This window comes from Dermacentor albipictus, chromosome 3, assembly GCF_038994185.2.
Source record: "Dermacentor albipictus isolate Rhodes 1998 colony chromosome 3, USDA_Dalb.pri_finalv2, whole genome shotgun sequence".
Lineage (NCBI taxonomy): Eukaryota > Metazoa > Arthropoda > Arachnida > Ixodida > Ixodidae > Dermacentor > Dermacentor albipictus.
The window spans coordinates 69,605,730-69,632,819 of record NC_091823.1 but is presented as its reverse complement, the minus strand read 5'-3'; the positions used below and the strand labels follow the sequence as shown (position 1 = coordinate 69,632,819).

At 47.8% G+C, this 27,090-nt stretch overlaps 1 protein-coding gene across 1 annotated transcript in view; it reads right to left on the bottom strand.

The window, feature by feature from the left end:
• Positions 1-26,053, bottom strand: part of LOC135918990 (phospholipid-transporting ATPase ABCA3-like) — a 42,135-nt gene extending 16,082 nt beyond the window's left edge. The window contains exons 1-14 of the mRNA XM_065452721.1: positions 25,880-26,053; positions 21,566-21,843; positions 19,929-20,192; positions 17,784-18,022; positions 13,543-13,780; positions 12,433-12,621; positions 11,075-11,256; positions 10,197-10,334; positions 8,462-8,737; positions 7,327-7,482; positions 6,502-6,712; positions 5,381-5,541; positions 4,481-4,777; positions 2,885-3,045 (exon numbers count right to left, since the gene is read on the bottom strand). Coding sequence (XP_065308793.1) covers positions 2,885-3,045; positions 4,481-4,777; positions 5,381-5,541; positions 6,502-6,712; positions 7,327-7,482; positions 8,462-8,737; positions 10,197-10,334; positions 11,075-11,256; positions 12,433-12,621; positions 13,543-13,780; positions 17,784-18,022; positions 19,929-20,192; positions 21,566-21,843; positions 25,880-25,881 — 2,792 coding nt within the window. The 5' untranslated portion in view covers positions 25,882-26,053. The remainder of the gene's footprint in view (positions 1-2,884; positions 3,046-4,480; positions 4,778-5,380; positions 5,542-6,501; positions 6,713-7,326; positions 7,483-8,461; positions 8,738-10,196; positions 10,335-11,074; positions 11,257-12,432; positions 12,622-13,542; positions 13,781-17,783; positions 18,023-19,928; positions 20,193-21,565; positions 21,844-25,879) is intronic.
• Between the last annotated feature and the right edge of the window lie 1,037 nt (positions 26,054-27,090).

Genomic DNA, 27,090 nt, shown 5'->3' with positions numbered 1-27,090 from the left:
TCTCCAATGCTTTTCCTTGGCTTCATTTTCTGTTCGCTTCATTGTCTGTTAGCTTCATGCAGTGCTGAATAACTAAAATCGGGTCCCTCGATTCACCTTCTTGTTTATTCGGCCATTGTATGAAAAAATAGAAAAGCAACAGTTTATCAGTAAGACTAACGTCAAGCAAAGTAATACACACGCACTTGCTGCCTGGATAATAAATATTCTCTCATTAACTGCTTATCACATTTAACACACGCGATGCAGTTCACAGTATATGGGCATGCCTGGAGCACTGTCGAGCAACTTATATTTCTGCGTATCGATTAACAGAGACTTATTGCGTATTTTGCTACATATCGATTAACAGAGAACGAACAGAACGACGACGAGGACAAGAAAAGGAAAGACTATATAGCTTTTGTGGGGGTGAGGTGGGCACATCAACGTCAGAAACAGCTCTGAATAGCTGCCAGTACGGTTATTCGTCTTATTCGTCTTATTCGTTATTCGTCAGTACGGTTAGACGTCTCGGGGCTCGTACTTTGATTGATGACGGCCCTTGCACGTATTTGTAATTAAGAAATTCGCCACTTTTTCCTCTTATGTTCCACCAAAATAATTTTTATATGCTTCACCGTATAACAACGCTTTATTGCGGCGAAGCTGACTAAACCTTATGGTTTTAGTCAACTTTGTGGGCCCCGAGAAAAACTCTCCGTAGTATGTATTATTTAACGCTCTTGAATTTATTGCGGGGGCTTCAGACCAATTAGGAAGCAGTATCCTTTTTTACTTGATTGTTGTTTCAAGAGTAATTAATGTCTAACTACGCGGGCACTGGGACTCTGAACTGGTAGAACATAACTTTTTTTTTTATTTATTGCAAACAAATCGCGTTTCTTCTATTATTTTCATACAAATATTTCCTCTTTTGTTACTCTAGATAAAACGGCTTTCAAAGCGAAACATGATGGGGCTTACTTTTTATCATTATCGTCACCATCATGATCATTCTCATCATCACTGAGTAAAATTACAGGAAACAACTGCGATCGACCTCAATGCGAAGATGCACAGCTTAAAATGTGCAATAGCAGTTTCAAGCCTTTTTGAGGGGTCAGATTTACGGAATTTTGCAGCGTTCTTCGCTACATCTTTTATGGACAAATGTATAGGGCTTTAGATATTCGGGCATTATACTTAGGAGCATTTTTATTTTTTCATGAAAAACCTCTGAAATGACAACTTAATCGCTGGCTCTCCCTCTAGCGGCGAAGTGAGCAGCTAGCCAGCTATGCGCACCTAAATCAAATTCAGAGGCTTTACTCTGGAGCCTCAATGTCCACTGTCCTTCACACAACCCCTGACTCTTTAGCAAAAAAAAAAAGGAGGCACAGTTGCGCCACCTACAAAACAAACTATTCTCGTTTACCTCAGTTCCTCTAAGAACATGTTGCTGTGTCTTTAGGTCATCTGCGGCTCGTGTGAAGGTCGTAAGGCGGATAGTCACGTGGGCGTCAGCCGTAAAGCACGCTCACGCTCGAAGACACCATTCCGCAATGATGTCAGGCCGCTCAATTGTGTCCTACTTGGGCCAAACAGAGTCGGATGGTAGCAAAGACTTGTAAACAGCAATGGAGGAGCGTGCGGGGTTCTTGAAAGCGTTGTTTGTTTTTTAAAAACAATGAACAAATATTGGATGCCGGGCCTCACGAGGCTAAGGAAACAGGCCATTATGCAACGCATATTAAACCTTTGCCGCATGCGCACTCAAGGCATGTCTCAAGCTGAAGCAAACTGAGTGAGGCCCACACTGCCTGCACACATATGGGTCGGACTGAAATATGACTTTGGCTAGCTACGTAGCGCATAATGACAATAACAATGCACCTGTCATGTAAGACACTTTTCTTTTTTCGCGATGGAGTTGGGGCAATTTCTCGGGAGATTTATAGCCATGTCCGTATAACTGGAAGGATTGGTCAGCATTCGCGAGTCTTCCGTACAAATCGGGAGAGTTTTCAGGTATGTTATACATATTTCCAGTAATGTGGCGTACTGAAGAGAGGTCTGTTGATTAGGAGTACTAAGATTGCAGCCTCATGTTTGAGATATTCATCCCAATGTGTGCCATTAAACACAATAGTGATTCCCATGCTGTGAGGAAGTGAAAGAGGACGACCTTGGGCGATAGCATGTGCTTTAAGCTTACTAACTAAAGAAAAACTGTACTTCATCAATTATTCAAGGAAGGAACGCACTTTGCATAAAGTACTTGTTAGTTAATAGCGAAATTTCTTTTCTCGCTTGTGCTCTGGACCACAGGTCGCCAGAAGATGCGACGTGCACTGCTCTGAAATAGGACACGCAGAAACTGCCTTTCTACTTTTACCTCACAATCGGATTATTATTTTTGCGTGTTTGCTACGATATGGTACACATTATCATATAATTTGCGGCCCACGGACGCCACAATTTTAAAAGGCTGGTCTTTTAACAAGAACATGAGCTGGCTGTCACACATGGTTGCGCCAGAGTAACTAGTCCAGCGCCAAGCATTAGCCTATACGACCATTTAAAGCTGCTCACGTTGTCGTTATCAGAACCCACAATTTGTACCCCAGAGATGACAGTGCCTTTCCGGTTTGCGTAAGGTCGTCTACGAGAGTACGGACGCCAGCCTCTGATATTCAAGTTTCCAAACTTCGATATCTCATAACAGCACGAGGATTCAAATAGTACAGAAGAACTCGATATCACTAAGTATTGCCGACAACAACGACTAAAAGTGAATCGCCCCTTGGAAATAGTGACATTAATGATATACAGCAGGCTCGTTTGCACAGATAACGCTGAAGGCTCAAGAAAAAATGCACGTCCGGCCCGGCTCTTGGCTTACCTCGCATATCTTCCAGTGGCCACGTTGTTCATGCTCTCGTCGGTCGTGTAGAAAGCAACCGTGCGACCAAAGATCTTGCGCAGGGAGTACTCTACGGCACCGGAGTATATGAGCTTTCTCGAGATGTGCGTTTGGTTCATGAACACGAAGAGCAAGATGACCTGCAGCCGAAAGAGAGGAACGGTCCGCATTTGGGTTCCTAGATTCCGAGACCCAAGAACCATCAGTTTTAGGCCATTCTGTGAGAATTCATATTCTATAAAGCAAAGCGTTGACGTGGACTCTTTAATTATGACATGCTGACAACTAGCAGTGCGGCAACCATGTCGCAGCCTTATGCCTCGCACGGAATTCGCGAAAAGATAGCACGAGATGGTCGCTACTGTTTTCAAGACGTTGAACCGTTTGGCCCACAAGTGTTCTGATGCTGTTTTCTATATTATCACCGTATCGTAAGAAATGACCACGAAGAAAGATGGGAGTGACCGGCGACTCTTTTATCACGAGGCAACTGGCACGCCACACACACGCCACGAAAACGCAATGCGTCTCGTCCTTTACTGTGCTTTCCTTCTCCGATGATGCACCCCATCCTTCCTGGTGCCTTCTTAGCCCTCTCTCATGGTCTCATTGTCTGTAGTAATGATTAAGCGGCAGTGAAGTGTATCCCTGCCCATGGAGAAACGTGATTACAGGCTCTTCGACAAGTGAGCACATGGATCATGACTCGACAAGCCGCAGCTTCATTCGCTGGATCGTTTGCTTCAAGCATGAGCTGTTGACTAGCTCAAGTCTGGGCTTTAATATCCGTCAAAGAATCCTCCGCTCCAAAACGTAACCACATTGTTTATACGTGTCGACCTAACGTCACGCATAGGAATTTCACGCATGGCTCTCCTATGACCAATTCTCTAATGTTACCTCACTTTAATGAATGTCTAGTGCCACTTCGACAAACAGCCTCGCTCCGCATACCGTACACACCAAGGCGGCCTGCATTTTCTGCGCACCTTCAACACGCCTATTTCACCCGGCCTGATATGCCGTACTCGTCGTTGGACTCCGTTCCGTGCGAAACTGACGAACCTACATGAATCCCGTTTCAGCAGCGATTGCGATTCGAGCATTATGAATCCTGATATGTGAAATTTACTCGCCGAACATGAGCCGAAAAACGAACTAACTTAATACAGCTCGACGTCACCGAACATACGAAGGCCCCAATCCCATTAATGCAACACGTTTCAGTAGCCGACTCGGACGAACGAAAAGATACAACATACTAGAAAGAACAACGACCACGGTCAATCGATCGCTGCCAGGCTACGCGACGCTGGCCCGACGCGTGGAACAAGGCCAGTGTAGCTGCAGGAAATACACGCCACCGTATTCCAGAAGTTCCTCCACTCAAACTCCGCTCAAGAAACCCAAGAAAAGTACGCCACAGCGCCACTCCTCAACAGAAATGGTCACTGCGCTTCATGAACATCTACGGCGTTTCTTGAGAAGTGTATATCGTCTCCCAGCCGTCCAGGGGCGGCGCTGAGAACAACTCCGTGGCGCAGAGGATCGTTTGAGAATACGGGCCTCACTGACCGAGAGTGGAAGCAGGAGCATGAGCATGGGCAGCCTGAAGTCGCGGCGGCCGTACTGCAGCCGCTTGACGACGAGGGCATAGAGGCGCTGCTGGCCGCTCGGGTTGATGCCGCCGGCAGCCACCTTGTTGGCGTCGACCAGGGCACACGGGCAGTCGGGCAGCTCGGGCGCTCCCTCGTCCTCGCTCTCTCCCGGATCGCGGTCCACGCAGCGAAGCACGTCTTCGAGCGCCGCCACGAAAACCGACACCGAGTCGAGCAGGTACGTGCGCCGGTTCTCTTCCAGCTCACGGAGCAGCTGCACATCGCGAGCGAGTTCGAACGACGAAGCGCGTTTCTCGCGCGAAACGTTATGGTAATGAATAACATTGCCGTTCTCGTGGGACCAAAGCATTCCAAATCTGATTAGATCACAACAACGTGGGAAGAATGTTGCCTTCGACGAATACGAATCTCGGTGTGCTTAGAATTTAAACATCTTTGACCACTTGAGCGAGAAAAGGGTGGATTTACTGAATTTTCTACACAATGTTTCAGTGACGTGAAGACATCAAAAGTATAGGCAGCTGGGCAAGTTGGTACGGTTGCACACTTTAATAACTTGTCTGTCGTCTTACGCTCGTTCCGCCTTTGCTGCTCAGTTTCTCAAAATTTCGTCGCAACATCTTGCTGCGTGAAGCCAAATTAAAGGATTATGTATGTTACAGGATTTTCTTAAGTGAACCCAGCGGAGGTATATTGATCGGACAAATACATCGGCCTCATCATCAGCCCTCAAAGCTTGTGGAGTCCCGTTGTCCTTGAAACTTACTTCCAGATTTTAAAAGGTAGCAGTCTTGAAGGCATACCGTGGGGAGAGTTTCGTGTGCCCTCTTCGAGCAGCGCTTCCCAGCGTTCTCACCTGAATGAGCGTGTTGACGCCAGGATCTCCCACGTTCGCGTTGAGCGTCTGGTGGTCGTCGGCCTTGATCTGAGCTCGGGGAACGTAACGCCGTACCAGGTCGGCAAGAGCACGCGCCGGACTGAAGTTCTTCATGCCTGCCCTGATCCAGTAGCCCGTGCCTGCGCCACGCGTTAATCGTGTAACACATGCCCAACTCTGGAATCGCAACGGAAAGGAATAATCACGATAGTTCTGTGTCAGGCCGCAAGAATACTGGTGTCAGGCCGCAACGATAGTGCATTTCGCTCGCGTCTACGCCTTCCGAACGATGCTTCATCTCTACGGCCGACAGCGCAAATTTAAAAGATTACGCTCGAAGTTCACGATCATCCGGGTCATAATCTGCAGTCTTCGGCTATTTGCTCGCTCTTCGACAGGTTAACTTTATGCAACCCCGGAAAGCGTTTGTTCGCTTCATCCTATATATATATAGCTAATTTTCATCAGCGCGACGTGTAATGGCAAATTTCTCGCAAGAAATTCTGCAGTTTCACGTGCCATAATCAATATTTGATTATGACGTAAGCCGTACTGACGTATGCCGGATTAATTTCTACCACCTGGGGTTCTTTACTGTGTACCCAATGTACGCCACAGGAACGTTTTCTGTATATGTCGCCCCGATCGAAATACGGCCGCCGGGTCTGGGCATCGAACAAGCGACCTATGGCAACGCCATAGCAGCAAAAAGCCACCACGATGGGTCGACTTTCTCAGCTCTGCGGAAGCCAAGAGCACTATCGGCGTTTTTGTTTTTTGCTTTTTTCTGTGATTGTCATATGCCTCGCGCATACGTTAAGCCACCTGAGTACCTTCACGTGCGCCGAAATCTTGGTTCATGGGCTCTTTTTTTATTATTATTATTATTATTATTCCCACTCCTCCGGGATGCGATCACAACGACGGGAAATCGAAACGGCGACTTCGCTCTACACAAAAGAACGCAGAATGACATAGCCGTTGACCCAAGCAGCAGTTAATATGGCCCAAGAGCCGTCATTGGTTGTCTACTGATTGCGCTAGAAAGCACGGGTCAGTGCGCTGCCACTATACGATAGCCGGGTCGCGGTCGCGCGTACCGTAGGTGGTGCGCAGGAAGAGCGGCGAGCCGCAGCAGCGCAGCCTTCCGGACGACAAGACGGCGATGCGGTCGCCGAGGGTGTCGGCCTCCTCCATGCTGTGCGTGGTCAGCAGCATCGTCTTGTCCTCGTGGAAGCGCAGCACGCATTCCCACAGTGCGCCCTTGCACTCGGGGTCCGCACCCGCCGTGGGCTCGTCCAGAACCACGATCTGAGCAAACACGTTCGCTTGCGGGTCGGATTCATAGCGGGACCTTACAAGTAAACCTAACACCAGCCTATACACTGCCATGAAACTTTATATTCGAAATGACAAGACTCGTGATGTTCGCGCGGCCGCATTCTCTACAACTTCATATGCGCAGCTCCCAAAGCAGAAGGAGGTCTGAAGAGAGCGATCGAATGAAATCTTTCCGCATTTCTTTCTCTTATAGATCAGCTTGAAATCACGAGGGCAACACGAAAAACGCAGAATAAGAGGCCTCTCGAAAAGCATTTTCTGCCCCTTTCTTCTCTCCTTAATGAAGTCACAGTTCATTACTATAACACCAACGCGACAGAAAGACAACAGCCATTAACGAAGCCAAGACAAGCTTCTGTTCGGTGCCGTTCTGTCGCGCTGCTGTTTATATGAAGCAACACTAACTAGCCCAACTTTCAAATCTTTTTCACGTCACAGCTATCGGATCTATTTTACACAGGTTAATTTATCGTTACGTGGCTGCCACTTCATCCACAAGTATCGATTTTCTTTTTATTCTGACTGGCGGTTATAGCTGAACGGTTAAAGAAAATCCGCTAGCGTGATAACGACGATCCACTTACCAAGGGGCTTCCGACAATGGCGACGCCGAGCTGCAGCTTTCGCATAGTGCCCCAGGACAAGGAGCTGGCCAGGGCGTCGCGCTTCTCGGCCAGGTTGAATGCCTCCAGTATCTCCTCGATCGCCTCGTCCGCCGTCGCCCAGCTGTCGCTGCGTATCTGCGCGCGCCAAAATACATTTACAACACTTCCCTTTGTGCGTATTGTACGACTCAGAAAGAATAAGACGCAGTTCTGACTTGGGTCGACTTACTAGAAATCGTGCCTGTTAAAGGGAGGCTTATGGTAAATGTCAGTCCAAGCTAGAGTAGTTGATAAGACTCGCCGAACAACTTGTAGGCCAGCAAGCAATACCTCGGTAGATGACGAAAAAGGACGCAAGATATAGAGACCGTAAGCGGCATCCAATCTGAAATTACTGGACCACTTCACCATAAGGTGAGGCATTTTGACAGCGTCTCATTTGTAATATATCAATAAGAAAAGAACTGCGTTGATTGCCAAGATTGCTAAAGCAAGCAAAGCATTAACCTCTTGCAGACCTTCGTACGTAATAAGAAACGGTTATCCGCGTATCGACACAAAAGAAAACAACGTGATATATATATGGCAGTTAAAATGATTCGAAGACTAAATTTTGATTACCTTTCTCCATTCCGTCTCTTTCTGTCCTTTCTTCATATTCATTATTCACTCATTTCGTATCTTATTCGTATCGTACATCACTTGGTTGACCCTTCCTTTTTTTTCTGGAAGTGGCTACAAGATAGCCAGATCCCAGATACGGTAAGCTCGAATGAACTCAACAAAGAAGGCCTGGTCTTTAAAAAAAAGACACACACCCACGCGCGCGAAGATACTGTGAAATCAGGAACGTCGCACCCACGTTGTCGGTGCCACCGTTTGGACACGAAGTTCAAAAAAACACAAGTTTGACCTTCATTCCTTTAGCTAACCATCCTTTCCGCCAAAGAAATGCAAATTAGTTTAGAAAAAACAATAGGTCACTCTAAACTCATTTAGCGTTTGGCCTTAGTAAATTTAAGTTCACCCACCGCCCGTTCGTATTCACCCTAAAAGCAATCAGCTAGTTTATGATATACATGAGGCCGCGTTGAAAGTCGCGAAAAGTGCGCACTCTGGCGAAGAATTGCAGGTGCTCGAGGACGGTGAGGCCGAGGAAGAGCACGTTCTCCTGCGGGCAGAAGCCCATGGATCGGCGCGCGGAGTCCGTCTCGAGCGCGACGTCGTAGCCGGCCACGTAGACGCAGCCCTCGGTAGCCTGCTCGAGGCCCGTGATGAGGCGCAGCAGCGTGGTCTTGCCCGCACCATTGCGACCCAGCAGCACCGTGACGTCACCCGGGTATGCCTTCAGGCTCACGTGACGAACGGCCACTGTCTGGTTGTGGTACATCTGAAAGTCCATAGAGCAGATCAAAGATCGTATGGAGGCGCTTCTCTATCAAAAAATATGCAAGTGTCATATATCCAATAACCTCATATAATGAAGTCGACGATCTGACGAAATCTCTTCTGGCCGGAAAGAATCATGACGAGAACAGGAAATAGACTTTCCCACCTCGTATTATACGAGAACTAAGATAAAACGTCTACATGTGAAATTGTTGGATACTTACTTCGTATGTGAAATGAGTTTGTTTTACACATAGTCCGTTTGAAATTAAGCTCTCATTAACAATGCCGCTAATAAGTTTCTTCAGGCATAAGGCGTGAATGGACCACGACACAGAGAAAAGGTGTGAGGAGAAAAACTGCAAAACGCACAATGCCCGCGAGAGCATGTGAGCTGCACAGCTGTTTATATATCTGCAAAATCAATGTTGCTCACATAGAACGCAAATGGCAATCTGTACTTTAGCTTCAACAAGGTGCGCGCCTGTTCTCGTGATTCTCATATCTTGGAGCAGTGACTTGTTCATCGTACATGGTCCAAAGCCTCATTTTTATGCTTTACAGCCTAATTTCTTCCTTTTATCCACGAAAAGCCATTTAAAAACGAATAAGCGATGTTTCCTAGTTTAAGCGTGATTGTGTCATTATTTGAAAATTGCAGAGTTCACGCAAATGTCAGCATTGCTAAGTTTTTATTTCACAGCCTTCTGAACCCTTCTTATGGAGAGACTATCGAACATCACAGGACAATTTGCATCGGACAGCAAACATATTGTGGGCGGCGCGTAACATGTTCGTATGTCAGTCTACGTCACACGACGTATTCACTATCAGCATGTGCTTGCGCTGAACTCTTTAGAGCATCCCTATGTTTTCCCGCACAGTCCATTTCAAATTCATTTTCCAGGTGTTCTTGGTAGTTTTAATGTTGAGCTCGAGTCCCCTACGAGATGACTATCGGACTTGCACTCAGTGCTACGTTCAAAGCAACTCTGCAAAATGCCGTGCCAGTATGCGTGTTTACCAGTACGTTTAGTAATCAAAAGCTGGCTTTCCAGCAAAAAGTACTGTGGGCGAAGAGCACTTTACGGGCAGCATGCAAACTCGCCGTGTGAAGGTTTTCCTTTTCATGCTCAGCGACTATAAACCGTTCACCGCTACGAATGCAGGTTTTAGATTACATGAACTCGCTCAAGTTTCACGCATCTTACAATGCAACTACACTTCTCACGGATATAAACTTAGTTTGTTTCAAAGCTTGCTTTCCACAGCAGCTACCTCCACTCTTAGGTAGCTCTGGATCTGAGGCTTCAGTAGGCGCGAAAACCGGCGGCCACGCTCCAGAACACACTTTCTTGAACACGCCGTGCTCTTCCCAGTGTAGGCGCTGCGAGACCTCCTTCAAGTTCACTTTGTCTTAATTGCGCAGTCGAATTTTTGCATGCGCCTTAGCAACTCGCCTTTGTGACGTCGTTGAGCACAATGCCTGGATTGGTGCGGTCTCCGACACCCTCTATGGGGGCGTTGGGCTCCGAAGAGTCTGTGGTCGACTCGCTGACAGTCACCGGTACACGACCGCGGTAGAACCAGTAGCTCCACTGCGCAAAACACAGGAAATCTGTGGCGAATGATCTGAACGCTACTTCTCTTGCATTCAACTGTGTATGCTTCCTTACACACTTAACGATTGCAATCCATGAACAATACTAGGCCCGTTTGTGCTCACTCATCAGAACGTCAGAATTCAAAGCCAGTGAAAGTGGTGTCAAAAGATAAGGGGAAATGGGGAAGTGAAGGGGGATAGCGGACGCACAGATGGTATAGATGCCAGCACCGTCATAGTTCGAAGTTTGACGTTTATTTCAGGCAACTAGGAAAAATATATATGCAGTTGCTAGGGGACCGGCGAAAAGGCAAAACAGCCTGAGAGAGAGCCTACCCCCGAAAACCCAAATTCACCCCAAAATGACACAATTCCCATTGTTACAATTTCACAAAAGCTGTAACAGTGCAGAAAAAAAACAATAACGTAAAAAAATAGCGAATCCTTATGCCGCGGCATCCAACTTATAACTAACTAACTAACTAACTAACTAACTAACTATAGCCACGAGTCGCAACATGGTTGCTGTTTGGAGGATGAAGGGCTCAAATACTTTAAAAGTTCTACAATCTCAATAGCAAGCAAAATATCGATGTGGACGAGCAATTCTCAATAAATGCTGTGTGAATCCTGCCCTGGCGTTTCGGGGGCCTGCTTAACTATACGGCGTGCACTGACTTCGAGCACACAACGGGTTGCTTACAGAAGGCTTCGCGCCACGACGTAATAGCTCACCTTGGTGAAAAAGAGCGGGTCCTTTGGGATGCCGTACTGCCAGGGCCAGACGTTGTCCAGGTACCAGACGAACATGCCGTAAACGAGGCAGTAGCCGCACACCACCAGCGTCATGCCGAACAGCGTCACGTTGTCATACGGCGAGCCGGTAACGCGGAAGTTACTCCAGCGCGCCCCGTCGTCTGTGCGGCGACCGCGAGAAGTGCCACTAAGCAACGTTCCCTCTCATTTCATTTTTAATCAATGTGCGCGGTTAGGCTTTACCCAAGCGGTATTAAGGCGATGCGCACACGCTGTGCCGGTTCACGTAATGGTGTTTGTGGGCCGCACAGGCAGTCGATTCGTGCTGCGCTGAAGGCGCGGAATGATTTCACCTGGACAGTACGTGTGTAAAGGCCAATGCTCATTTTTTTGCAACTTCGAGAAGCGGCCATACGTTCACGTCGTTCACTTCACCCACTGTCGCGCTTCGCCTCGACGTCAAACATCCCCCAGATTTATATTTTTTCAACAGCAATAGGCTCATCAACCACAGCTTTCGGCAAGCCTGTGCCTGGATATTGCGTGTAGCCACAGTCTAGCGTTGCGTATGTCTGCTGCCAAATTACAATGTCGCAAACTCCAGAGTTCGCGCTAATTTGACGTGCAAGAACATCACCAAATGTACCACACAATGTTTCCTCTTCTGGGACCATATATTTCCCGAACTCCCGAGTACGTGGTTATTAATTTCTGAACTACACAGTGCCAATACTCAATGTTTTTTTTTACTTTCATTTTTTAAGGCTAATGCCAGGTTTTAAATCCAAACAGAGGTCTTGCAAGAAGAATGCCGGCAATTTGTCTACCATGGTTATAAGAAAAATGAGCACTATACATACTTCCTATTCTAAAGCACGTCTTTCTTACATAAGCAAATTCTACAAAGCCACGTCACAATCCCGTTAGCTCTTACTGAAAATAAAAAGAGAAGGCCCAATACACAGGAAGTCGGTATTTGTGCTCGTTACACTGTTGCGCAAAGTGAAAGCTATCGGATGATGGTGGTCAACGAGGCTGTGGTGAAGTGTTCACTATTATTCATAATTAGTCGTCGTGTGCAGATTCATCCGTCACTCGTGAGAGATAAGGAATCACTGTAAAAACAGTAATATTGGTCGACACCCAAAACTTCAATTATAAACAAATGAAACAAAAACGGTTTAAACCGGTGAAAAATGACCGTTATACAAGATGGGGATCAACTTTCTACGTTCCAAAACCACCACCGCACGCCGTAGTGGGGGACTCCGGAATCATTTGGACCGGCTGGTGTTCCTTAACGTGCACCTAAATCTAAGTAATCAGCGACACTTAACTGTTCTCTTCGTGCAGGGAGATGATGCGGAATATCCAGTGCACGGCCATGTTGGGGAAAATGGAGCTCTGTATCTTCTGCGCGAGGGAGAGGTCCACGTACTCGGCTGACCCGGGCACGTCCATGAAGAAGATGGGCACCTCGTACGTAAGTGTCCAAAGACACACGGTGGCGAACACGGCGTACACCGCTGCGACCGACAAATAGAAGGAACGTGAGGATGAAGAGCACACGCACCCCCCCCCCCTTTCTTTTTATGCCATAGAGGGGCAAACAGGCCCAAGGAATGTGCAGGTACCTTGGCTTCACAAGATAGTACGTCGCATTAGCCAGCTCATCCTTCAGCGCAATGACATGCACTACCTCTTTCAAGCAGCACGTTAACCCTCGCAATGCGGTGTCGGCATTTCGTGCCATATCCCAAAGCAAAAGCTCGCATTACTGGCTTGCAACAAACGCGAGCCGGCGCAATGCGGTGCATGCAGAGAGTCCGCCAGCCGCCTCGCGATCACCACTGCCTTCAACGCGCCGGTTACTTACATGTTCGCGTTAATGTGCGTCTTGTCAAGCGATAAACCAGCGTCAACGCATTAAATTGGACGCATTTCAGTTACCCTCGTTTTTACAGCGAAGCAGTATATGGATAGGATCGGACGGATCGCGTCCACGCATAGACCAACAATATTTTCCTACGTGGGCTGATCCCGAAGATTGTGTTAGCACCATCATTCGGTATCGGCCCATGTATGCCGGGCCGACCGTGGCGGAAGCGAACCAGGCGTTAAGCACTCCTCACACGTGGGCCGATACCGTAGACAGCGCAATACTGGGCCGAACCGCGGCGCAGGTGAAGCATGCATTAAGCACTCCCCATACGCGGGCCGATCCCGAAGTAGTACGAGACCGTGCCGAACCGTAGCGAAGCTGAAGTTCGTCATTTCGGGGCCCACATACACAGCGTCGCTGGTCATCCTTCTTCACAGTAGAAGGGAACCGAGTTTTACTTTATTTTTTATTGTTATTGCGGGTTCATAAAAACGATGCAGCGAGGTAAGTTGAGAAAGTGGATTGCATGTTCCTACGTGTTATTAACAAATGTGAGGCTACTCACGCGTCTTGACGACACAGCTGACGAGCAGGCAGAAGAGGTCGCAGTAGACGGCGTACAGCATGATCATGGCCAGCACCAGCGTGAAGTCGCTCTGCGGCAGCAGCGCTGGGGCGCAGAACAGCGGCAGCTTCATGAGCGCCGTCATGAGCACCGCCACCACCGACATAACCAGCAGGCCGCTCATGTACGCCGACAGCCAATACGCCACGTCGGACACACCCGCGATGTGCAGCAGCTCCTGCCATGCCAAAGAGTGAGAACTTTCGCAAGGTAAACCTTCGAGAGGGAGCATCCTTAACCCATTCCCTACCCTACCGCACTTATCTGGAAAGCGCGACACGACACACATTAAGCATCACATGCAAAACCTTATCAGGAAACTCTGCTGATCTCTCAATGCTATGGTTATTGAAAACACCGAGTATCATCTGTGGGCCTTCTTGAACATTCAACATATAGGTCATGTTTCCTGCCCTCTCAACCCGATGCCACTCCTGCAATGACTAGCTCACTCTCCTTGAAAGCTTAGGACGAACATAGAGGCGCATTCTGGTTCAGCACATATGATTCTTGACCTCGACGGACTCCTCCAATATGTAAGCTCTGAACGTGGATCAAAGTAAATATGGCCAATGGGACCACACCACGCATGTTCCCGCTCTCGTTCAGTGATCTCGCAGTCACGAAGGCGCCTAACTTGGTCCAGGTTTTTCATGTCTTCGTCGGCAACGAACTAAGCTTGAAGCTTGACAGCGCAAGAGGGTGTCCTGCTTCTGTAGCGCCTAAAAATGTGGGCAGCGACACCAAACATACGACAAGGAAGGATGCAGGCAATGTGCTCGAACTTATCCGCAAACTCAAGATGTACTGATTCTTTTTTAAGCTTTTTGTGTTCGAGCTGCACACATCCAACAAGTGAAATCGCCAAACTCTTTGCAGCCATGAACCCCCGTATTCAGGGATGCATCTTAACTTCAAGACCACGCTTGACTTTAACCCCCGTATTCAAAAACGCATCTCAACTTGAAGCCCATGCTTGAACTTGAAGCCTGGCATGAACAAGCCCAGGACACTCATTGTGTTTCCTTCGATGCATTCACGACAGGCGTCGTTCAGATCAAGTTAAGCATGTGCTTCAAGTTGAGTTACATTTCTGAATACGGCGGTTTAAACCAGCAGCGGGTCTTGTAGTATTCACGAAAATAGCATGACTGTAGCATGAAATTAGTACGAATCTGCTGTGCCAGTGGTATGTTTAACGTGCCAACTGTGCCAGTAGTTTGTTTAGCGTTTTCGCAGACAGTTTCCGCTGTCATCGAGGGAAACGTGTTCATGTTTACCTGTGCGCGCGTGACACCGTGCTAATTAATTTAGTTAAAACACGTTGACGGGCTCGTTGGTTTGAATCCATGATAGAATGGGTAAGCGCGACTGAACAAGGACGCAGAAAGAAGCAGGAACGCAAAGACAGCGCTGTCTGTGCGTGTTTCTTTCTGCGTCCTCGTTAAGTCACGCTTACATATTCTATCATTGTTAGTTTGGTTGGTAAGCGAATGTTTACTAGTTTATACCGCCTTTAAAACTACTATCCTTACTTCGTACAGCTATCTGCTAATTTGCTATCGCAATCGGTGCTTCGCTTTCGGACGGAACTGCGATTTTTTTTTCGCTCAATAAGCCATTTGATGCTTTCGCATTAATAACGCTTCGCCATACTGTGCGATACAGAGGTCTATCTCGACCCTACTGCTGAAGTGACTGTGCGTCCTATGGGCACAGAGCGCCAATAGGAATAAGCTCGTGGAAAGAAGGAAGTGCGACGGCAGTTTGACAAGACGCTTTGATATCACGCAGTGGTCGAACGGAGAGCGTCGCTTCGTGGTGCTGCGGGCGTAATCAACTAAAAATTCGACGTTAGTTATTTCGGTCTATACATGGCTCTTATCAATGTAAAAACATGTACATTAGCTTTTATAGCGATAGCATTTATGTGGACACTCCAGGCGCATTTCCGCCGTCGGCGTCGCCGTGATGTTCCCTATACAGTCCAATGGCGATAAAATAGTCCCGAGCGCCGTATGCTGTATGTGGGAGGGAAAGCATGCAAGGGTAAGCCGGCGATCACGGCTCAATCTCGCGCACACAAAGAAATGAAAGTGGAAAGGATGCGCGCCGTCTTCCGTAGCATGCAAGGCTCTGGGGTGGAGGGCAAGGGAGGGAGGGAGGGGGGGGGCGTTCTTCCCCTGGTCGCTGTATCTTGAAAGCCATCTGTGACGGGGACAGAGTCAGCCGCGCGCTATGTTTTCGCGGCTTCGTTTGCGTTGATGCGAGACGCAGCACAGAACGAAGTTCTATTCGCTCGCTGCTGCTGCTGCGCTTCTTCACTCCATCGTTTTGAAAGCGACTTTCCGCGGTCATCGAGCGAGATGTGTTCCTCTTTGCTTGTGCGCGCGTGACACGATGCTTGTTAATTTAGCTAGTATGCTTATGTTTACACGTTTATACGGCCGATCAAACTACTATCCTTATTTCGTATAGCTGTCCACTAATTTTCTGTCGCAATCGATGTTTCGCCTTTCGGGCGAAACAGACTTTTTTTATAACAATTCCCTTCAATTTTCCATTATAAATATGTGCGTATAATAAGTAATTAGAAAGATAATAGTTTAGTTAGTGAGTGGATTGCTTTAGTTTTTCTTGCAAATGATGTACACCTAGGTGGACAATCTAGGGACGTAATTCGAGTAAATTTTATGGACTTACTGATTTTGAATACAAGACACACCCGGTATAATGGCGGCACCGCAATTTGCTGTTCATGTCACGGAGCGAGGCACGTGCGGACACTGAAAGTGTAGCTTTCGTGCTAGGCATTGGTTTCAGCCAAAGTACAAACACTGTCAAGCTGGGCTAGTGAGGCAAACTGCACCGCCAATGCGCACTGAAAATGATATTGCACGTGCGTTCGGCATAGCACAAATATGATAGCATGCTTCGACTGGCCACCACATTATCGCAAGAAATTAAGTGCTTGGTATAAAGAAAAATCTTAAACTTGTACGGAGAGGCCAATTTCTTTGCATTCATGTCTCGCGGGTCCGAACAGAAATATTTTGTGCGTGCGAGTTCTCGGGCCCATTTCTCGTCTTCACTGAAGAACGGCAAGCAGAGTTAACTCTGCTTGCCGTTAGAGAAGCAAACTAAGTATAACGTGTAAAAATAGGCGCAGTATAAGAACGTGCAGGCGAGAGCAGAGCGAGAAGGCATAGTACAGAGTTGAGTGTTTGTTGGGTGCCGGTGGGGATAAACTCGGGTCAATTACGTCAAGTCCCCGCGCTCATGTCTACATCGTGCTCTGCGGGCAAAGCTTTTACATTATCTGATCTCTTTACAACCTCCAAGAATATTTAGTGTCAGTTTACTGAGCATTCTCTTTCGCACAATGGTATGTTAAAATGATCGAATATTCATATACTATGATAGTGGTTACACAAAAAAAACAAATAAAATGAAACAGTGGAAAAGACGCAAGGACAGGAATTAAAGGTTGCTGAAATAGCAGCTTGACCGGATTCCTAACCCTCATAATTTAGAGCAGTTCGTTAGCGAACAGTGAGAGGAAATAAATGTTCATAAATACAAAAATGCCCGTTAAATATTGGCAACCTCCGATAAATAGCTGTTAACCATATTACGACGCACCCCCCCCCCCTCCCAATTGCAAGCTTTCTCTGTTTCAATAAGCCTGTCTGTTCGCCGATTGGTCAATGACACAGCGTTAACTTAGTCTGGCCGCTAGCGCCTTCACGGCGCACTTCCAAAGCCTATTCGGATCGCAGCGTACGCAGATAAATGCTTTATTGTTAGTGCAGGCATTCAAGCAAAATTTAGTTACGCAAGTGACGGAGTGGAAGGGAAGGTGAGTGTTCCCCCCCGTTTCTTCCCCACTTCCGAAGCCACTCGATATGACATACAGCATTTCACAACGCGCACGAGAGGCGTTTATTTCACACTAAACGAAAACTACACTAAAGCGAAACGTTTACATGCTCCGACAATGATCTGCGATAAACGAATGCACCGTGGCCTCAGTCCAGGCTTTAGTCCTCTGCTTCGCAATAAGGACGACACTTCGCCGGGGCGTCCGCTCGGCCTATAGCTTGCGAAGCTGCATAGTCTGTTGTTGGGCCGGACCCGATATCGCGCAACCGACGCGGAGGAGTCGGCCGCCGCGCCACTACCTTCATGCCGACGGACTTCTCGTCCGCGATGCGCTTGACGGCGACGGGCGCGATCACGATGAAGCCGTACACGACGCAGAGGTCGGCGATGCGACGCGCGCCGCCGCCCCAACCCTTGGCCTTGGGCGCCGGAAAGCGACGCGTCTGGAAGTACACCGGCGGCAGCGGGTTGTTCAGGCGCGCGGCCTCGGAGCGCGCGACCGCCAGGTTCAGCCCGGACACCATGGGCAGAAGGATGCCTGCAGGGATTCGGGAATCGCGCGACTTCGCGATGAGCTACAGGGTCACAATTGTGCCCTGTAATGACTACAGGGTCACTACAGGGTCACGGCGGGCACAATTGTGCGCGACACCATCTCAGAAGCGGGGGCACTGATGAGAATAACGACATTAAAAACGCGTCGCATGCATCCTAATAGTACGTGTGCTGCAAGTTTGAATGTGTGAAGTGTTTTAGTAAAACAAGTTCGGAGATGTATACATGGCTCGGTGTTTGATCTCGGTGTCAGTATATCGCCATGTAGTGCGTTCCCACCCCCTTTTTTCATTTTCAAAATGGTTTACCTGAGGCATATATTCCAAGTGGCTGAATATGAGCTTTCCATTCATGCTAATCATAAATTAATTTTTCTCATAATTGGCATTCTTGTGGAGAGTAAAACCTAACTGGAGAATTGAAAATCTTACTTCGTCTTGCAGCTTTCCACGATTATGAAGATGCAAGAAACGTTGTGAAACTAAATTTTCAACAAAAATAATTAATCGGCGCCTGAAGGGATTATTCGTGACAACATTCCTACGCTAACAAAGCGCAACTAAAAAGTCAACTCCGTGGCATTGAAGAGCTCACTCTGCCCAAGACGGTAGCACAAGGTCTCTGGGAAATCTAACAGTATAAACTGTATCATCATTAACATCATTTAGTCTAATTCACGGAGCAGGACTCTATGACGTGTTTACAATTTGCCTCTGTCTAACGTACACTTATTCCATTCACTTTATCACCGCGAATTTCCTGCTGTCATCCACCCCTCAATTCCATTCTCCGCCAATCGTGATGACCATCACGTTTTGTTCTATGGGATGTTCAACTCGGCTTCCTTAAATTTATACTCATTTGAATGATATAACACAGGCCAATTTCTCTATATCCCTCAACGATGTGCCTTACCTCAGCAAATTGTATGCTTTTCACCTATACCTATTCTATTTTCTGCTTTGCAGGATACTCTCTCTGTGTACTCTCCGAGTGCTCTGCTGAAAGAGCCGAGACGAGGACCTCATCTACTGCCTCTAATACCTCTGTCAGGCGGGTCAAGCGTCACTTCGAGTGAGTGTACATCGACGTTAGTTGCGTTTGCAGGATATCACAGGGCACGGCTTAGTGACGCTCGCTCCAGAACACACTTGCTGGCGAGTGCATTCGTCGAGACGTGTAGCCTATATAGCAGTGCTTCAAAAGTCAATAAAATACTGAATGCAGTGTGGGCAGTAGTTTTCATAGCCCACTTTGTTGTGTTTCGTTTTTTTTTTTCATATTTCATAAGCGTCCTCGAGTCATTTGTAATAGGGATGCACCGTCATTCTTCTGCAAATGAAAGCCATCTTGTTTTTCAGGCACCAACGCTTCACCAACGCCACTTTCTCAGTGCTTCACTACCAAATGCGCAGCGCGTCGCACAGGCAGGCAGCTCGGGAGGCGCAATTCTGCGGACACTGTCCAAGCCCTCCACACTGTCAAATTCACCGTCTTGTCAGTTCTGATCGAATGACAGAGGGCTGCTGCGGCCTCTCCGATTGGCTCAAAATACCATGGAGAATTTGGTCATGCGCAGAATAGCGCCGCGGGTCCTGGATGCAATGCCTTCTTGTTTCGGCTAGTGTCGAATTATCATTTCACAAGCGTTGCCCCAAATGACAAATACCTACTGTGTCGGCCGATTTACCCGTCGATACTGCCAACACTTCCAAAATTACACTCTCGTCTAGCAGCGCATCGCCAAAATGACGTTGCGGCGAGGTGAACGCGCTCAAGTCATCGAGTCAGCTGTGTGGTGTGATGGCAGTGTTAAAAGGCAACCGATCGGGTAGTTCAGAACTAAAAACACATGTGGTTGTGCCCCAGCGGGCAGCTGGATGACTTGCCGTTCATCCAAAAGGGCGGCTGCTTCTTGGCACCGCTGCCCACAAAGGTCTGCCTGGTGTAGAATTCCTGCCAGGACGGGAATCGAAGCTTGTAGCTGAGCACGCCCTGCTCGGCCCGCTCGAAAACGACACCGTAGTTGTTGGCCAGGCCCAGCGCGTTGGTGCGCACGGACAAGTTGGCCACCATCTCGGACTCGGTGGGGAACGGCTCCAGCTTGACAGCAGGAAAGGCCTGGCGCAGTACCTCCTCGCCGGTAACGTTGCCTGCGTTTGGCATCGGTGAAGTCGCGCACCACCCGAGTCACCACTCGCGCTCTTAGTTCGAGCGATACCACGGCACGTTTGACAAAGTGACAGCGAAGTTATGTTCGTCAGAACACGTTTTATGTGCTTTTGAGAAGCACTGAAAACAAGATTCTCTAAATTTGTTATCGAAAATAGCGCCAGCTATCAAGCGCGTACGTTTTTATGTTAGTCGAAGGGCTTTTGTTTCACGTACGAGTACTGCACGCCATCGGATCTGTTAACGGTCCTGAGCTAAGCATGCCGTTTTAGCTCTGGCATAAAGAAGCGAACGATTATCTGTACGAGCACAAATCAGTGGCATCGGTGTAAACCAAACAAGAAAGCGCTAAACACGCGCAAGCATTTGTGGAGCTGGGGCCCTATAACGTAAAACTATTCCGATCTATTTTCATTCCAATCTCCTGACGCCAAATTTACATGACCACCTATGCTAGCAACGGGCGGTAACCCGCAGCGTTGTTTGAAAAACCCAATCAAACGCGTTCCTCGTTTATAGGAGGTCACTTCTTATGCTTTCAAAGCCAACAGCATTGCCTACATTGAGCAGATTTTCTTGTCGAATTGGCTGACAAGAAGCGACAACCACGCTCAAGTGGAGAGGTTTTCGATGGGGCAGGCCAGCACAGCGAAAGTACAGATAACCGGATGAAGAAGGTGGTGCTGGCGTCTGCGATTGATCCTCTGCTACTTACTTAGCTTGCGGTGGCTGGTATAAAATTGCGGCGGCGTGCTACGGGAGGTTAATGCCGATAAAACGGATCCTAAGCGAAAAGGAGCTTGTATACATGTCTAAAGGCTTCGGTAACGTTATACTGCCACGTAAAAATTCTTATTATACGTAAGTAAATCTATGCTCCTCGGCAGCTCCGACTAGCCAGTGCCAGAGCGATCGGCGGTCAGCCATCTTCTATTCCTTTCGGAACGGGGCAGCCTCCAGCTATTCAGAAAAAAATTGTTTCGCATATTAATGCGCCTTTAATGCGCGCACGTCACTTTGACGCGGTGAGTTTTCGTGGTTTTGTGAGATCGCCTGACAGACAGACGAAGTGGGCGGAGCCCGAAAACGTTCAATCAATGGCAGAATATTATGACGAAAACGGCGCCGAATCAGAAATAATTATTTTTCTTTTATTCGGTCTAATCCTGCATAATCAGTGTGCAAGCATCATATTAGATGGGGCGTTCTCGCAGTTTCCGTGATGTCGCGTGAGAGAGAGGCGAAGTGGGAAGGGGGGGGGGGCGAAAATTGTTTTGACCAATCGCGGTCAACTGCAGAATTGGAATAGAAAGGTTAGGAATAGTTTTACGCTATAGCGCCCTTGGACACGTGCCTGGCGCCGGAACGAAGCCAATGGAGGAAGGGAAGTTGATCGAAGGCCTGACCACGCTGGGCACGTCGGTGTCGCTGCCGGCGAACGTGGTCCCAACGGTGGGTATGGGCAGCGGTGTGTCGCCCACGCTGTAGCCGTTGCAGTGCAGGTAGTTCTGCACCAGCGTCAGCAGCAGCGGCGTCAGCACCTCCAGCGCCGTGATGGCCCAGTTGCGGCGAAGCCTGTACAGATAGACGCTCTTCCAGAGCAGCAGGCGCATCTGGCGCCAGCGCAGAACCCTGTACGGGAAAAGCCGGGACAAGGGCATCGGCGAGTCTCGCTGTGGTCAGGAATAGGCTATATGTAGATAGACGTCTACAAGAGTTCATCTACTTCCCTGCTTCTCTTCTTCCCCTTTACCCCAAAGCTTAGTAACAGGCCAGAAATGCACTTCCTACCAATTCCTCTGCTTTATCTCTAACCTCTCTTATCTCGGGGTCGCATATATTGAACACGGCTTAGCGCACTACGGCAGGAACACCAGCTCTAAAGGATCATTTTCACGCTTCCTTATGAAAATAAAATGTATTCAATAGACTACATAAACGCTAGACAACTGAATTGACACGATGCACAAGGCTAGAGTATCATGCACCCCGCACCCCCCTTTCTTTCTTTGCCACGCAAGAAGTTGTGACTATGTGAGCGGTGCAGACTGATCGCTGACAAATGAAACCGCTCCACAGCAAAATACGAATTTAAACTGCGAAATCAAAGCATTGTGCATAAGCAGGGAGTGTTTTTTTCGCCATGTGAAACTTTGTGTAAGAAGGCCAGTTGAAACCTTCACATCCATGAACGACAGTCTCATGACTTTCTAGAATTTCGATGCTGGTGCTTCACCTGACCACGAGATACCAAAGCTCCGCATTGTCATATGCTTTCCGGTGCTTGTGCCACTGTCTCGTGATAACCTTCAATAATGTTTGACGGCGCGCTAGTTGGCGATGCATTCTTCGTGGCCATACTACGGCACATACAAAGCATAGGAAAAACAAGGAGCAGGGCAGAGTGCTGTCCCACGCCTAGCTAAAGCACGGCTGCTTAATGAAGCATCGAGCGGTCGTGGTTGAAGTAACCCGAGTGTGATAGCCAAGCTGAGTTTAAGTAACCATTGGCTCAGTTACTGAAGAATGATTTGAATTACGAAGTTTAAAGAGACACTAAACCCAAATACTAAGTCGACGTAGACTGTTTATATATCATTCCAGAAACCTCGCAACGCTTGTTGCGTGCCAAGAAGACTTAGTTTACGAGAAAACGTCTCCTGAAGGGTCCGAATACCTTTTTAGTTATTCAAATATCCTGCCACCCAACTGGGGGAGTGGTGACGTTGCATACGCCATCACCGCCCTTTGCTGCCGCCGGTGAGTGAAACGGCGCCCGATAGACGGCGGTTTCTTGCCCAAAACGCAAACGCGCGGCCATGGGGTACCGAGCCTAGGCAGAGCGGTGGATTCGCCGCTGTAGCTGCTTTTTGGTCAAGTGGCGTGGCCCGTTCGGGCATCCCGCGGTATCACATGGAAGTTAAATTCTCTGCTACTTGCAATATGTACGAGTTTGGCGAGCCAGCAAAACCAGCGCAGCACTATTCGATAACGAAACTACTGAAACATGAAAGCGTGGGTAGCGCAGAGTCGAGCGAAAACGAAACCTTCCGGCCACCCGCATCGCTGTAAAGGGTTAATGAGATCTTTTCCAAAAATAAAATATAGATCTTTTATAAAAATGAAATATAACTGGACAAGTAGCATTTTATTTCATCTTATAATGCGATACAGGGGTGTTCTTGTAACGAGTGGTTACGAGTGGTTGTAACGAGTGGTAACGAGTGGTACTAGTGACAATTTAACTGAGGAGTGCTTTCGTCATCGGAGAAGTACTTGAATGTCCCGTGGGAGTCTCAATCATGTCCTGCATTTACCTCAATTTCTCGATTATTAAGGCTCTGTTCGCGATAATATTGACGGCTTAGATATACTCGAGCACTAATCTATCACTTAATCTTTACTTAATATTTGCCTTTAGTGACCCTTTAACGTGCCAAAACTGCGCAACAAGGGCGTATGTGGGACGCCGTAGTGGAGGGCTCCAGATTAATTTTGACTACTTCAGTCAAAATTAAACCTTAGGTAGTTTTTTTTTTTTAATGTGTACTCAAAGCACGGTACATGAGCGTTTTTGCATAGCGCCCCCAACCAATATTCGGCCTCTCCAGTGGGTAATCGAATGCGCAACATCGCGCTCAGCAGCGCAGTGCCACGGCCACTGGCTATCACGGCGGGTAGTTGTAGATGTAACAATCCGCGCTGTACTGTTCTTGTCTTGGCATCTCTGAATGGCCTCCTGAATAGGCCGCGCGTCATTTAGAGCGAGGAAGTCCGCAACTCCTCTGAGGGAAGGCCTCCGAAAGAAGGTCTGCGTGCTCACGTCACAGCAGACTTGCGGGTTCGAAATGCAATGTTGTGGGGGCGATAAGAAGTGCTAATGGAATAAGAAGAAAGTACGCAATAAAACATAATGTATGCATCACATCCTAAGCACCCAGGGCTTCCTTTCTTGAACGTGACTGGCTATTGCCCTGTCGTGACAGCGTAAATTGCTCCTGGTGCACGTGAAGTGACCCTGCCTAGTTACCGGTTAGGAAATGCGTCAGGGCTTAGCATGGAAACCGCAATACCGTAAGTCTGGTGCCTATATTTTGCATATTAGTGCCTTGAGCGGATATATCGTCATCCATGATAAAAAGGTGGATCTAAATGGGCAATCAAACTAATCGTCCCCATTCTGTTTTACTTGCACTAAAATGAATGAGGCGTTTCAATTCATCGGTGCCTCTGAACAGCAAATGCAACGAACAAAATTATTCCAGGTGTGAATCATTATGCACGCTACATATCTCTGGCGTAAGATTCCAGGAACTGTCTGCATCGTACGTACATGACATTCTTCCAGAAACTAATAGCTTCTGTGAAGCCTGCTTAGTTCGGTTGCAGAACCGCAAAAACAAAGGAGGGGGAACGCGCAAGACGCGCCTCGCGCGTCTTGGCGACATGCAGTCAAGTAGCGTGCTCGGTCATGAGCTATCTCGAATATCGAACTGAAGATCTACTTTTTGCAAACTTTGTGTTCTTTTTGCTTAAATAATGACTCCCCCTCCACCCTCCCCCTCTGTTATTGTGGTTCTGCAACGAACACCATGCCTTAGCTCCCACTGCCTATCTCCTATATTTTTACGCCCTATACATGGTGACACTTGTGGCTGATGGTTGTGACCAATAGTGAATTCTAATGGCAGATTCAGAGTAGCCGACGAACTCTGCGCCGGAGCACTCCGCTACGGCGGAGGACAACAGAATGAAATGTGCGACTGAAATGCAGGCACTCAGGCTAGCGCTGATCCGCTTCCGAAACGCCCAGTATTCCTAGCCTTTTTTATCCTGTCCGGCCTTTACGGCTTGAACTTGCGCACGCGTTGTGTTTAGAAGTTTCGTGTTTGTTTTTTAACCTCCTGCGCTCTAATGGAAGACGCCCCTTGTAAGTCTGCGTCTCTCGTCCGCCGTGATTGTGCGTCGGGCACATCGGAGGACGCACCGAAGCCTGCGGTCACTTCGGTGGCAACACATCGAGACAGCCTGAAGTGCCTTCGGAACTGCATTCCAACAAAAAAGGTAAGGGCTGTTAGAATGAGAACTTCCAAAAAGGAGTCGTTATCTCTCCGTCCGAATACTGGCGAACGACATCGGAGACGAAACGCGCCAACTTTCGGCCTCTAGGCCGGTGGCCGAAACATGATGTCGAAAGATCGCTTGAATACATATATTCCGAAGCTTCTTCGTAGCTCGAGTCCCAGCTGGTCTATTTGGAACTTGAGCTAGATGAATCGTCGCTCTCCGCAAGCAGTGAAAGCGCAAGTAGACTATACGAAGCACTACTCAATGCTTCCGAGAGACCGCGATTCGACTTCACGGGCGCGCACATCATAGCAGTAAACGTTGGCTGCGTGTGGCCTGACATCACGCGACTGCCGGTCGCCTCCGTCAATTCAATTTTTGCGGAGTAGGGAAGTAGAGAGCGTTGCACCGTGGAGCGGATCTAGTGGCGAAGCTGCTCTCAATCAGCCAATGAAAGATACGGGAGGCACTAGCTCTCAATCTCCCAACGGAATAGACTTGCTCCGCAAGGAGCACAAAAACTACCTGAAGTGCTCCGAATCCGCCATTGGAATTCACCACTTAAGTGTCACTGCTATCACAAGAGCAACATGCTACTCACATCGTGGACGGCTTCCTGCTTTTCCTGTAGTTAGCTTGTCAAGGTGAAGTGATCGCGTAAGGACAGCGAGCGGGCGATCCAGGCCAGCAGGTCGTACTGTGGAGGCACGGTCTAGCGCGTTGACACGCGCGCCACGTTCGATGAGTATCTTCGTCTTCTCCACCTCGAGCGCTTGGCACAAGCGCACGTGGTGCCATTTTTCGTTTTCTTCTTTGCTTTATACATATGCGCATGATAAACTCCAGTATTTACACTGACGAGACTGTGATGTCAAATTCCGCCCCTAAATTTACGCATGCTTCGGTCTTGTCTGACGAGAGAGAGAGAGTTCTCCATTATGCCACTTTAGCAACTTCGAGTCACTTGACCACTGCTTACTGGATTGCCAGCGTTTATCCTCCTCTTCGAGGAAAATGACTTGGCAAATTACACTTTGTCAGCTTGGCCTGCTATATTGGACTCTCCTGTTCTGCTGTCTTCTGTGCTTCAGTGCTGGGAAACTGCCACTGGTATAATATATGCCTCGGCGTACAGAAATGTATCAGCAAACCTCATCAATTGAATTTTAATCTCACAGGCAATTTCTTTCTTCGATCACTCCTTTTTATTTTTTGTTTTTGTTCCTTCATAGTGACGTTCAAGTAATAACATCTCTGTCCTACTTCCCGTTAAGATATTTATCACAATTACGTATTTCTAATAAATTTATAAGATACGCTCGGCGCTTGGCCACTCCCCATGAGTGCGTAGGTGCCGCCGATATTAAGGTTATCATCATCATCATCATCATCATCATCGTCGTCGTCGTCAGACTCCATTCCTGAATCCTCATTGCTGCATCATTGCTACACAATAAGCATCACCAATATTGTCCAGATCGAACATTATTTTCTCTCGTGCCGCCGCTTTCTAAAACAAAGAAAACTATTAGAATACTCATTTACCAAACTTGGCCTCTCGCTAACCTCGCCAACCATTCTTTCTTTTGGGGCGACTTCACTGGGATCCAGCCACAGGGATGCTTTTCTGGCAGCTTACAATTTTATTAGAGACACAAAAAGAGTACTTTGCTGAATTTCTAAAATTATCCATAATTTATATTATTTCATTTCTTTACGTTTACTTATTTTATCGGAATTCCTAACAATATTTAATTACACTTCTAAATTGCAGTACTATCGTCCCACGCTCCGCTATACAAATCTAGTTTC